The 12,263-nt window shown below is 37.0% G+C and overlaps 3 protein-coding genes and 1 long non-coding RNA gene across 6 annotated transcripts in view; 1 reads left to right on the forward strand and 3 right to left on the reverse strand.

Moving 5' to 3' along the window:
- Positions 1-2,815: 2,815 nt before the first annotated feature.
- LOC107749814 (methyltransferase-like protein 12, mitochondrial) lies at positions 2,816-3,998 on the reverse strand. The gene is made up of 2 exons (XM_016565001.1): positions 3,887-3,998; positions 2,816-3,663 (listed from the first exon to the last, which is right to left on the reverse strand). Exons 1-2 carry the CDS (start codon positions 3,972-3,974, stop codon positions 2,978-2,980), a joined length of 774 nt encoding a protein of 257 aa, XP_016420487.1. The 5' UTR covers positions 3,975-3,998; the 3' UTR covers positions 2,816-2,977.
- Positions 3,999-4,038: 40 nt separating this feature from the next.
- On the forward strand, positions 4,039-8,402 carry LOC107749813 (ubiquitin thioesterase OTUB1-like). Its single transcript, XM_016565000.1, has 7 exons — positions 4,039-4,155; positions 4,790-4,851; positions 6,019-6,117; positions 6,204-6,322; positions 6,506-6,590; positions 7,359-7,553; positions 7,680-8,402. The coding sequence occupies exons 1-7, from the start codon at positions 4,113-4,115 to the stop codon at positions 7,875-7,877; spliced, it is 801 nt and encodes a 266-aa protein (XP_016420486.1). The 5' UTR covers positions 4,039-4,112; the 3' UTR covers positions 7,878-8,402.
- Positions 8,359-9,355, reverse strand: LOC107749815 (uncharacterized). Its single transcript, XR_001641088.1, has 2 exons — positions 9,154-9,355; positions 8,359-8,590 (listed from the first exon to the last, which is right to left on the reverse strand). It is a non-coding gene; the product is annotated as an uncharacterized LOC107749815 (long non-coding RNA).
- Positions 9,356-9,903: 548 nt separating this feature from the next.
- LOC107749816 (protein Shroom4-like) overlaps positions 9,904-12,263 on the reverse strand; it is a 51,443-nt gene continuing 49,083 nt past the window's right edge. For 2 of the 3 annotated variants that reach the window (XM_016565002.1, XM_016565004.1), the window contains 2 exons: positions 11,107-11,372; positions 9,904-10,050 (listed from right to left, as the gene is read on the reverse strand). In XM_016565002.1, the coding sequence (XP_016420488.1) occupies positions 10,032-10,050; positions 11,107-11,372 (285 nt within the window). In that variant the 3' untranslated portion in view covers positions 9,904-10,031. Of the gene's footprint in view, positions 10,051-11,074; positions 11,373-12,263 lie in introns of all 3 variants that reach the window. The other variant, XM_016565003.1, reaches the window with a different exon arrangement.

Genomic DNA, 12,263 nt, shown 5'->3' on the forward strand with positions numbered 1-12,263 from the left:
CCAACAATACATTGTATGGGTCAAAATTATAGATTTTTCTTTTATGCCAAAAATCATTAGGATATTAAGTAAAGATCATGTTCCATCAAGATATTTTGTAAATTTCCTACTGTAAATATATCAAAACTTAATTTTTGATTAATAATATGCATTGCTAAGGACTTCATTTGGACAACTTTAAAGGCGATTTTATCAATATTTAGATTTTTTTGCACCCTCAGATTCCAGATTTTCAAATAGCTGTATATCGGTCAAATATTGTCCCATCCTAACAAACCATACATTCAATGGAAAGCTATTTATTCAGCTTTCAGATGATGCATAAATCTCAATTTTGACAAATTGACACTTAAGACTGGTTTTGTGGTCCAGGGTCACATTTGATGATGAAAGTGGAATCAACTGACAATAAGTGATGTCTAAGACTGATTCTTAAGTGTTGACTGAGGTGACACTGAAGTCTTGCAAACAAAGGACTACAATGATGTTGACCCAAAATGTCTGCCCTCGACTTCTGAGACAGCCAATAATGAGCCTGCTCATGTGAAGTCCCAGCAGCACAACACTAATCATTTAATGTAACGAAAATAAAATCAGTTAATTAAGACACTGAAATATTTTAATATGTAAAAGTTTTTTTTTTAAATGCTTTGCATTGTGCAAAATGATCACAAATTGTTACTGATGCTTTGAAATTGTTTTCTATTGGTATGTCTCCTCGTTTACAGTTGGAGCACTGATGTGAACATGAGTTCCATCAATGTCTCCAACAACTCCAGGAAAGCCCACAATCCTCATAAAAGTGGCTTGTTTTGCAGCATGGCTTGACGGTCAGTTGGAAAGTTGAAGAACTGCCATAGTTGTGACTTTGCTGCAGCCTGGAACTGAACTGCTGGTTTGGTCTGGCCAGAGGAGAACTGGCCCCCCGACTGAGCCTGGTTTCTCCCAAGGTTTTTTCTCCATTCTGTCACCGATGGAGTTATGGTTCCTTGCCGCTGTCGCCTCTGGCTTGCTTAGTCGGCGCTATATAAATAAAGGTGACTTGACTTGACTTGTGGCCAAAAGTGATGTCCGGCCTAGAAAATCTGACATCTTCACTCTTAATTAAAAAAAAAAAAAAGTGTTAAAGATTTTGGAAGCATATTGCATAGTTGCTTAGAATCAATTGTTTTATTTGTGATAATAATGCAATGAAACATGCCAGTGAGGTCATAATTTTTGGCCATACTATCATACAAAGAAATTATGAACACATGCAAAAACAAGAGAGGACAACATGCCAATAAGGTCATAATTTTTGGCGATGCTGTCATACAAAGAAATTATGAACACATGCGAAAACAAGAGAGGACCGACAAAATATTAATAACTGATTATGTTGTAGTCAGTGTTGCCAATTTAGTGATTCCTCGCCCCTTTTGAGACTTTTTTCAAAAGCCTAGCAACAAAATCAATTTCTTGGACAAACCTTATCTAGACTCCAACACTCTCCCACTGATCTATATTTATATTTATATAGATCAGTGAACTCGCCATTAAGACAATCTAGCAACATTTAGCGACTGTTTTAGTTACTTTCATTTGAAAGCAGTTGGCAAAACTGGTCAGTGATAATATTTATTTGTCTATGTGATTAAAACATGGCACTTTGAAACGTTTTAGCTATACTCAAGTAAATTTTGGTTAGGTATGTTAACTTTTAATAGTGTTTTGTCAAAGTACCAATATTTTAACATAATTTCTCTGTCCTTTTTAATCATGGTGCCACCATTGTAGTCGGAACTGAATCTAAATATATTAAACTTGCTTAGTTTTTAATATAAAAATAACAAAAAGCATACGTACGTAAGTACAATATAGTTTACACTGAGTTTTATGTTCTTATTATAATTTTGTTTTGTTTTGTATTGTGTTTTCATTGCAATCGGGCATTATCGGAAATTTTCCCCCTTTAGAAGGTTAAACAGATCACTGGGATTAACAGTAGCCCTTCAATGCAGAACACAAGATCCAGGGGGCGTGGTTGGATCCACATCTAGGGGGCGGAGATTGGTGGGTTTAGGGATCAGGGGATGGAGACAGGTTTAGGTATATGTAAGGTGAGAGGAGTTGGATCTGGATCCAACCACGCCCCCTGGATCTTATGTTCTGCAGTGAGGACCATCTAAATGTAAAATAATATGCAATATTACTCAATATTTGTGTCCTATGAATTTCTAGTTAAACTCTGAGCATTAGTCAAGTCTTTTAAGAGCATCTGTGAAGAAAAGTGAGATATTGCTCCCCTGGCGGCGGTTAATATGGACAAAACATGACATGGATATTAGACTTCCTGTGTAAGGCCAAATGATGGGGCAATTCAGTGGCTTTGGTTCACAGTTCAACGGCTATGGTTCACAGTTCTACATTGACAGTATACCTCCCCACTTAACAGCAGGTTACCAAAGCTTTGAAAGGGAACCCTCCTATAGAGGTACAAACAGATTTTATGTATCTCAAACCATCAGAATCCATGTATCATTCGATCTTTTGTTTTTTGATTTAATATTGAAAGTAGAAAAATGAGAAAACGGCTCCTTTTTCGTTTTTTGTTTTTTTTCCCAAAAAGCGAAAAACGAGAATTCAGCTTAAATTTTCGTTTTTCGTTAATGGATGGAAAAATGAATAAACAGCTTGAATATTCGATTTCTACACGTGGGCGGGCAATTAAACGCCTTGTTGGAACTGATTTGCCCCTGATGGAAAAATTTTGCACCACATGACAAAACATTTATTTTTAATTCTGAAAGATTTTTCAAAAATTTCTAAGATTTTTTTATTACAAAAGTCTGAAAAATTGTTATAGTGTAATTGTATTGTTTCCTGCTCATCTGATGCAAACAATGTAGATGGGTTTTTGATCAGGCAAGTACATTGTGCAAGAAAAAAAAAATATTATGCTCTCAGTGTTCAATATTTTTGTACAAAGACTGTATTGTCACTTAGAAACCCTTTCAGAAGTACGAGGAGAAATCTGATAGCAAAAATAGCTGACCCCTCTCAATTCTCCCACCTCTTGAACTCCTACATCAGCTGCCAGTTCTCCTCCTCTAACTTCTCTCTCAAGCCATACAAGCCTGGCATCAGGATCCTCATCTGAGAACTGTAGGAGAGTTCCTGAGGGCTTCAGCACCTGTAAACATTGCTTCACTATCTGTCCAGCCTTAACTTGACCTTCTTTAGACCTAACTAAAGCATCTGTGGTACCCTTGTCTAATATCAAATCCAGGCTTCTGGCCACAAAGTATCCTCTCAACTGTGTGCAGTCCATCTCCAGGAAGGCAAGAGCAGAGGATGGATTGCATGGCTGTACCAATGTAGAATTACTGTGCTTCTGCATAAGTTTCACTGCAACTGAAGAGATATCAGCACAGATGACCTTCACAGCACATGGAGAGGTTCTGTAGATACAAGGTCCTAATGCGGATGTGCCACAACCCATGTCCAGGATGTTCAATGGGCCACTGTGGGAATGAGACATGGTCTGAAGTACAGGAAGAATGAAGTCCTTGACTGAGTGAAATCCAAAGAACCATTCAAAATTTTTGAATTGGCCTTTGCTTCCATTTTCTGTATAGAATCTGTCCCATGTTGCTTTTTTGTCCATGTTTTCAATCAGTTCATCTGTGAACACAAGTTGTAAATAGTTAGAATTTAGAACAAAAATACATATTATCCATACATACATATTATATGCTAATTTTGCTAAATCGTCCAGAGCAGTGTTAAAGCATGAGGTTAAAATACATATTAAATACAAGTATTTAACAGGTTAAGATGTAACCATTTTAAAATTGCTATTAGTTCCTATGGAAATGTCACATAATCATCAGTAATACACACTAACTTGTCAAACTAGTATGATGCCATCTGTGTGCCTTGGTCAGCTTTTGAAGGGTCCTCAGCGGCACTGCAAGTCTGGTAAACAACAACATTTTAAATACCCAGCTTAAGTAAAGGTATTCAGTTTAAAACAAAAACACTGGCAGCACGTGTGATCCTGACTGTAACTGAATGACACGACCCGGAAGTGTACATGAGAGAGGGGGCGGTGGAAAAAGAACTCAATCAAGATGGCGGACGAGAAGCAGGTATCATCACAGGGAGAGACGGAGGGTAAGTGCAGAAATAACATTCCGTCACGCAGTTTAAAAGATCAGCTGACATGCGAAAGCAAAACATCTTGCAGGGTCCTGCATGAGGGAGCTTGCATTAGAGAATTAGGCTTTAACTGCTGTAAGAGCAGGAGGAGGAAATGCAGAGCATTAGCTGTACAAAGAGTAAACTCTGGGCTCATTTAACCAAAAATAAAACCCAATCTTCCTAACATGTCATATTTCCATTAAGACTGAAATACTTTGATTTTACGCTCTCGGTTTAAATAGGATAGTTGTCTTGTTTGCCAATCAGCTGTAGACTGCAATATACACTAATCTTCACTCAGGGTTTATGGAGGTAACGTTAAGTGGTGAATCTCTTTGTGTTGTAGTTGTGTGGTAACAGTTATGGGCGGTTATTATACTGAGTTAGATGATGGTTAGAGGACTCCTCACACACGACTTTGTTTACATTATGTCCGAATGTGACGCAAGTCAGCGAGGGTAAGACAGTAAACTGCAGCATTAGCAGTGTCATCACTCTAAACTGCTGTGTGCTCAGGTCCGTTTTTTTGTGTGGCAGGTGTCTAAAACTTTTATGACTCTCTCTCTACCTCCCTTTATATATACATATATACTTATTTATTTTGCAGGAGTGAACTGCCTTGCATATGACGAAGCCATTATGGCACAGCAGGACCGTATTCAGCAAGAGGTGAGTGTTCAGAGTAATGTCACATTTAAAAAAAGGCTTGTTATTTGGATATATGCTAACTGTTACTGAACAAATCACTGATGATTTTGTGGTTTTGTCAAATTGTTAGCTGTTTTTTAATGATGAATAGAGTTGTACTTAAAGGATAGTTCAACAAAACATACCATTCTGTGATCATTTACCCTCTTCTCAAAGCTATTTTTCTTTCTTCTATGTAAGAGAAATGTTAGGCAGAATGTTTATGCTGTTCTTTAATTCCATACAATTAAAGACCTGGGCTGTCACACTCCAAAAAAAACACACACCCACGCAAAAAAAAAAAAAAAAGCTTAAAGTAGACCACACAACTTGTGCACATTTTTCCAAGTCTTCAGAAGCCATACCATAGCTTTGAACAATCCAGAATTTAAAACTGAAGCATTTAATTTCTGCCATTAATGTCACAGAACTGAATTGTCTGTTAACACCATGAACGATAACTATATTAACATCCACAACAACGAACGATAACATTCAGTTTATTCTAAGGAAGATGCAGTTATGTTGTCTGCCGCTTTAAATGCTATAAAGATAACTGTAACTATATTATCGTCCACACCAATGCATAGCGATGTTCTGTTTATTATAAGTGCATGCTGCAGTTATGTCATCTGCAGCTTTAAATTCTCAAGCTCTTTAAATATGGAGGATTCTGATTGGTTTTTGAGCTGAAAAAAATCATTTTGAATCATTATATCATTATTATCATTCTTCTGTATCATTATAGTTGTGGTCTTGACTGTGTGGATTCTGATTGGTTTTTGAGCTGAAAAAAATAATTTTGAATCATTATATCATTATATCATTATTATCATTCTTCTGTATCATTATAGTTGTGGTCTTGACTGTGCTATTCTCTTTATAAAAGTTTATCATTGTTGTTATTGTTCTTGGTGTGAACAGCCCTTTAGACCTGGAATATTATATAGCACATAAGTCAGGTGGACTTTTTTTGAAGAGATCGACAGCATCTTTCCCTATTCACATTCATTGTATGGAAAAGAACAAAAACATTCTGCTTAACATCTCTCTTTGTGTGCAACTGAAGAAAGCAAGTCAAGCAGGTTTGGAACAATATGAGGATGACTAAATGAACTAACCCTCTAATTGCTTGTTTTGTTTTAATAGATAGCCACCACTAACCCTTTAGTGTCGGACAGACAAGATCTCTCTGTGCTTCAGGGTGAATATGCTGCAGAGGATGCCATTTACCAGCTCAAGATAAAGGTCACTACATTTTCACGAGCTTACTTTACATGTAGCAAGTGCCTGAAACCTGCTGTAAAACTGTTATTCTTACATCTTGTTTATAGGACCTTCACAAAAAGTATTCGCACATTCGTAAGACACGGCCAGATGGAAATTGTTTCTACAGAGCTTTTGGCTTTGCACATTTGGAGTCACTACTGGACGACAGCAAAGAGCTGCAAAGGTAGTGTACTGTTTGATTTGGGTGCTTAAAGCAGATACCATTGATTTTATTTGGAGTAGTTGCAGTTATTCTGGAGATAGCAGCAAACTTATTTACGCAAAGTACCATTTTGTAAATGTTTTTTCTTTCTGTCATTGTAGTGAATGTCTAAGTACCAGACCTGTCTCAATTTTGGCACTATAGGTTTAAAGCTGTGGCAGCTAAGAGCAAACTGGACCTTGTAAACCAGGGCTTCACCGAGTTCACTATCGAGGACTTTCACAACACTGTGAGTTGGAAAATTTATCAGTTAAAAACTATGCTCAAATGACATGCCATCTCAGATTTAAAGCTCAATGCTTCAAGGGTAAGTTCACAGATTTTCAACCAGCGTTATGTTGTTAAAATGTTGGTAGTATATAGCGTTGGGTCCGAATCCGTCTTGTAGAGTTCAAGTCGAGTCCAAGTCCTTAACCAATGAGTTTGAGTGGGAGACGTTTATTAATGCCTTGTCATTTTAATTTTATGATGTTACTTATTTTTTGTTATCTTTCGAGTCCAAGTCCTTAACCAATGAGTTTGAGTGGGAGACGTTTATTAATGTCTTGTCATTTTAATTTTATGATGTTACTTATTTTTTGTTATCTTTCATGTAACACATGAAGTGGATTTGACTGTACTTAAAGTCCAAAATGTCCAAGTCCCTGTCAAGTTTGAGTACAAGTCCACCCGAGTGTTTATTTTTCACCAAAAGTCCACTGAAAGATGTAATGCGCTTTATCTGGCGACGTTTGACAGCTCCAGAGCTTTTGTGAAAACTAGAGATTGTACTTCCGCATTTTTGTATCCCTGCTCACGAATAGTCTGATCGAGCCCAGTGCATTATGGGTGTTTCAGTTTTTGTACCTTTTTTCACAACAGCCATTTATCTGTTTTTTCTACTTGTGTTTCTACTGCACCGACAGCCAACTTTTATCTTTTACTTTGTCTGCAGTGAATTACCCCTTTAAGTCCTGTAACTGTACTTATGCTCACTGTGGTTTCTCTCCTTTGTCAGTTCATGGACCTGATTGAGCTGTGTGAAAAGCAGCAATCACTTGGTGAACTGCTGAGCTCCTTCAATGACCAGAGTGTGTCTGACTACATAGTGGTTTACCTGAGGCTTCTCACCTCGGGATACCTGCAGCGGGAGCATGTGTTTTTTCAGCATTTCATAGAGGGCGGCCGTTCTGTTAAAGAGTTTTGCCAGCAGGTGAGTGACACCTAAGAGTATTACTTGTGAACTATTTTTTTTTAAGACTATGGTAAAAATGTAATTTAAAAATAAAGCAATATTAAATAAACATTAACATCTAATAATGCATGTTTTACTTTTTAGGAGGTGGAACCCATGTCGAAAGAGAGCGACCACATCCATATCATTGCCTTAGCACAGGCACTGAACGTGTCCATATTAGTGGAATACATGGACAGAGGAGAGGGTGGAACGGTGAATAATCATGTCTTCCCTGAAGGAAGTGAGCCACGCATCTTCCTGCTCTACCGCCCAGGCCACTATGACATCCTGTATAAGTGATACTCTGTATATTCTGTGGTTCCATTGTGAAGAAACCATACCATTTCTACAGCCAAGTTGAGTCATACATGTGTATGCAAGGCTATGTTATGATTAAACACAAAGTTTTCACTCCAGTGCTCCCCACATTACAAAATGAATGATTTTTTCCCCAGTACAGACAGAACTTAAAGCTCTTGATCTCAGAAAAACTGACACTGCATCAAACAGCAGCATTATTAGGGTTGTACAGTAGGTTTTTTTGTGGTTGTAAATGTTATCTTGCTTTTAGTGTTTTTCCTTTGTTACACTGCCTTTCATGAGTTTTATTAAAGGGATTTACTCACTTGACCTGAAGTCAATTTGTGGTTTCAGAAATCATTGTGACAATGACATCAAGGCACACTTTTACAATTCAGAAGTTGCTCGAAGCCAGTAACAAGAAAAGAACAGACAGCGCAATCATTTAAGTGCTAATTTTACATTTACCAAACAAATCACACCTTATGCAGACTGATGTTTATTTTAAGCAGATTTGGGTAAAAATGTGTTACAAATCAATCATAATCATGTACAACTCAAACCACTACACTACAAAGATGTGTCTGAAATCCATCTGGAGGCATCCTCCTCAGTCATGGCTGTTTTCTGTGGGAGTCACACGCGTTGGACAGGATCCATCCAGCCGGACCAAGGACGGCAATCGAGATAAAGGCCATCACAAATACACTCTCCTAAAAGTGTAGGGGGCAAGGATGCATGTATGATTACACAAGATTGCCAAATCAATCATTGTAGATGCATTCAAGAGATGTCCAACTCGTGAACGAGTTTTGAGTCGGACCTTTTAAACGAATCGGTTGAGTAGGTTCACAAAACCGGATTTCGTTCACTAAGCGGAATGAATCCAAACAGTCCGAATGACAGGTTTACGAAACGTACTGCAAAAGGCTTACGACAGTTTTTAATGTTTAATTGAAATTTGAAATGTAAGTGCATTTTAGCAGTTAAAAAGCATATCAGATTTAGGTTCTTCTATATTAGTTAATTCACGGCTGCATCAATCTGAACAGACACATTTCTAAAAACAAGCCTAATAAAACTATCTCACAAGAACGCAATAGCGGAAACCCGCATTATGAGCTTATAGCTTTGTTAGAATGTTTAGAACATTTGAACACGTGTAAATTATGCAATGATGTAAGAGAACTTAGTCGGGGTTTTTTTTTATACTTCAAAATCGTTCGAAAGAACCGATTCGTGGAAATCACTTGGAGTTTCCTTCTGTTGAACTTACCAAGACACCGACTCTGCCTTTTGCAGAATTAGAGTTAATGTAGAAACGCTGGGTTAATACATTTTGTCTGGGTGTAAATCTTGTGCTTTTCAGCACTCGTACTAAGCAAAACATCATGTAGCCGATTGTAAGCCAGCACTGAGAATCAAAAACACAATGCCTGCACGTTTTATTTACGTTTACGTTTCCCGCCAAGTAGTTTTAATAAGCTCACTTGGCACTTCCTTCTATCCAATCAACACCCTCGCTAATTATTAGTTACGTAACGTTTCGACAAGCTGAAGCTATTAATCTATTAAGTCACACATGGTCACACCTCAAACATTAAAATGATTATTAATGTTAAAACATTATTAAAGTTTTTAGGTCACAATTAGTTGATAATGTATTTTTAAAAGTACAAATACTCTTTAGTCTCTGTTTGAGGTAAATTAGCAAAATGTTTTAATAGTTTCGGAATAAAAGAGTCTCAAACAACATTATAAAAAAAATTAAAAAAAACTTGTAAAAACAAATGCTTCACCCTGATAAGATATTGTTTTTAATTGTACATGTTATACAATGAATCTTTTCAATCAAAAGAGGAAAATTATCAATAGACCAAGTATTTCCTTTCATCTTCAGCTCTATGCTGTTTACAATGTATGATACAACAAAAATGAACAAGAGTAGTTTATAGTTATTAAACTATACATTTTATACAGAGTGAAGCAAAAAAATAAAATAAAACAGCAAAAATAAGCACAAAGGCACATTTACCTTTTTAATCTGCAATTTTGAAACCAAATGCATACATTCATTAATTCCTTGTTCCTGTACAACAAGCCCTTCTAATACAAATCAACTTTATCTCAATCTTCTTTGTCTCTCCTTATTCTTCATCTCAAGCTGGTTTTGCTATAAAAAAAAAAAAAGACAAGACTTTCAAGGCAGTAAATGGTCAACAAAGTAGCATTCTCCTTCCTTCTAAAGAAATGTCCAGTTTCTCACAAAGAAAAGGAATTCTAGTAGCAATTGCCTCAAAAGTTGCCATGTTCTGAGATGATACATAAAGGTTAAACAGTGCTCAATTAACTAAAAACTCTTATTTAAAAAACATGTCAATATAAGAGGTTTGGTAAAGCAAGGCTGATCTTCTCAAGACATTTATGCATGTCATTTCTCAAAACAGGCATAGCACATTTATATTCTTATGTAGACATAAATTTTTATCTTTGGCAATAATAATTATCTGAGAAAAGTGTAGCAAGTACTATAAGGCATACTGAATATAAAAAGTAAGTATAAATGGCCCCTTTTGAAAACGCTGCAATAATACGCCACAATGTTTCATTAAAGAAAAGTTCCAGTTATGACAGAATGAAACTTCTGTGACTTAAAGATGCACATCAGCATCCACTATGTACATGTTTTTAATGTACATACAAATACTTAACAAAACAATAAATTTTAAAAGGAACAATACCGTTTAACATGCCAAAGAACGGAATGAAATTGGTACGTGAGGCTGTAAATTATTAAAGCAATGTGACCTTGAAACCAGAATTCTCTAATTTACTGATTAATATATATATATTGTGTGTATGAATATATATACACACATAAATAAATAAATAGCAGTGCATGGACACTCCCCTGCTGTATTCAATGAGAAGTATATGCACACGTGCGTTCTTTGGCGGTGTTAGATGTTAACTGAGTAAGCCCAAAATAACTTTACCGAACGGTTATTAGTGCAGCTGAAGTCCTAACAGACAACTTCAAGTAGTGATGTAGTGTTTTTTAATCGAACTGAACATCAGTTTGTGGTAGTTAGTTGTGCTTTTCTGTACTCAATTATCACATCAATGTAATGTCCATTCTTTAAAACATACTGCATTTCAAGGTCTTTTCGGTCCATCTCAAATCCTGTTATACATACACTCATTCAGCACTTCTCAGTATTGCCCGTACCCCATCCCGAACCCCAGCCCCAGGCTCTCTCGAAGTCCCCTGAGCTGCTCCTCTCCGAGCCTGATCTTGTCATCCAGTTGCCTCTGCTCTACCAGTAGGGCTGCTTTCATCTTCACAAAGTGACTGTAGTCACGCATCTGTTCTGGGGTCAGGCAACATTCCAGCACCTTGCCAACCGCCTGCTCACGCCGGTCCACGTGCTCCTTGAGCTCCTGAGCCTCTCCCATCTGCACCAGCAGCTGCTTCTTCTTTTCCAGAAGTTGTAGCTATAACATGACAGAAAGAGCGAGAGAGACAGAGAGAATAAGAATAAAATGCTAAGCAAATCAAACATGCAGAAGGATAAAAACTCGAGGTCTAATTTATTTGTATAGTGCTTTTCACAATACACATTGTTTTAAAGCCGCTTTACAGAAAATTATGATGTTAATGTTTATAATATCTTCATGCCTTATAGTCAAATTTCACAGATTAGAGCTGGGCGACAATACATTTTACATTTACAGTTTACATTTTGCAACGATACAGGCAATCAAGCCGTTGAGATTTGCTATATTATATATATATATATATATATACGTAAAAGACCTTAGTCAGGGTAGCATCATATTTCATTTTTGACAGGAAACGAGGCTGTGAAGGACAGAAGTACAGTGTGTTCAATTGATTGTACTGTTGTTTAATGACATCCTGATTGTTCAACTGATGAAAAGAAAAACTTTCAGTAGACAAAACTCCATAAAACAGTTTATACACTGCATGCCATTGTAAAGACAGTAAGTCTATCTCTCACAGCCTCGTTTTCATCTATATTCAATTCAATATGCCATCTAACCTGAATAAGGTATATACTGTATGTATGCAGATGATGTTGGATGCAGGGGCGTAGATTACGCGGGGAACGCGGGGGATGTGTCCCCCCCACTTTTAATATCACGTAAATTCGTCCCCCGCACTTTTTCTGGCAAGTGTGTTCGCATAGAGGTTTTCAACAGCCGGTGTGAATAAATATAGATTTAAATTCAAAGAGACAGGATAGACTGTGCATGATCTGATGTTTTATTCGGACACAGAATAAGCCGAGATGAACATCGCGGAGGGCAAAACACTCCATGCAGTGTATGTTTCATTCATACTCGAAGCCGGAGGCGCTCTCG

This window comes from Sinocyclocheilus rhinocerous, unplaced genomic scaffold (assembly GCF_001515625.1).
Source record: "Sinocyclocheilus rhinocerous isolate Xijiao unplaced genomic scaffold, SAMN03320098_v1.1 scaffold1131, whole genome shotgun sequence".
Classification (NCBI taxonomy): Eukaryota; Metazoa; Chordata; class Actinopteri; order Cypriniformes; family Cyprinidae; genus Sinocyclocheilus; species Sinocyclocheilus rhinocerous.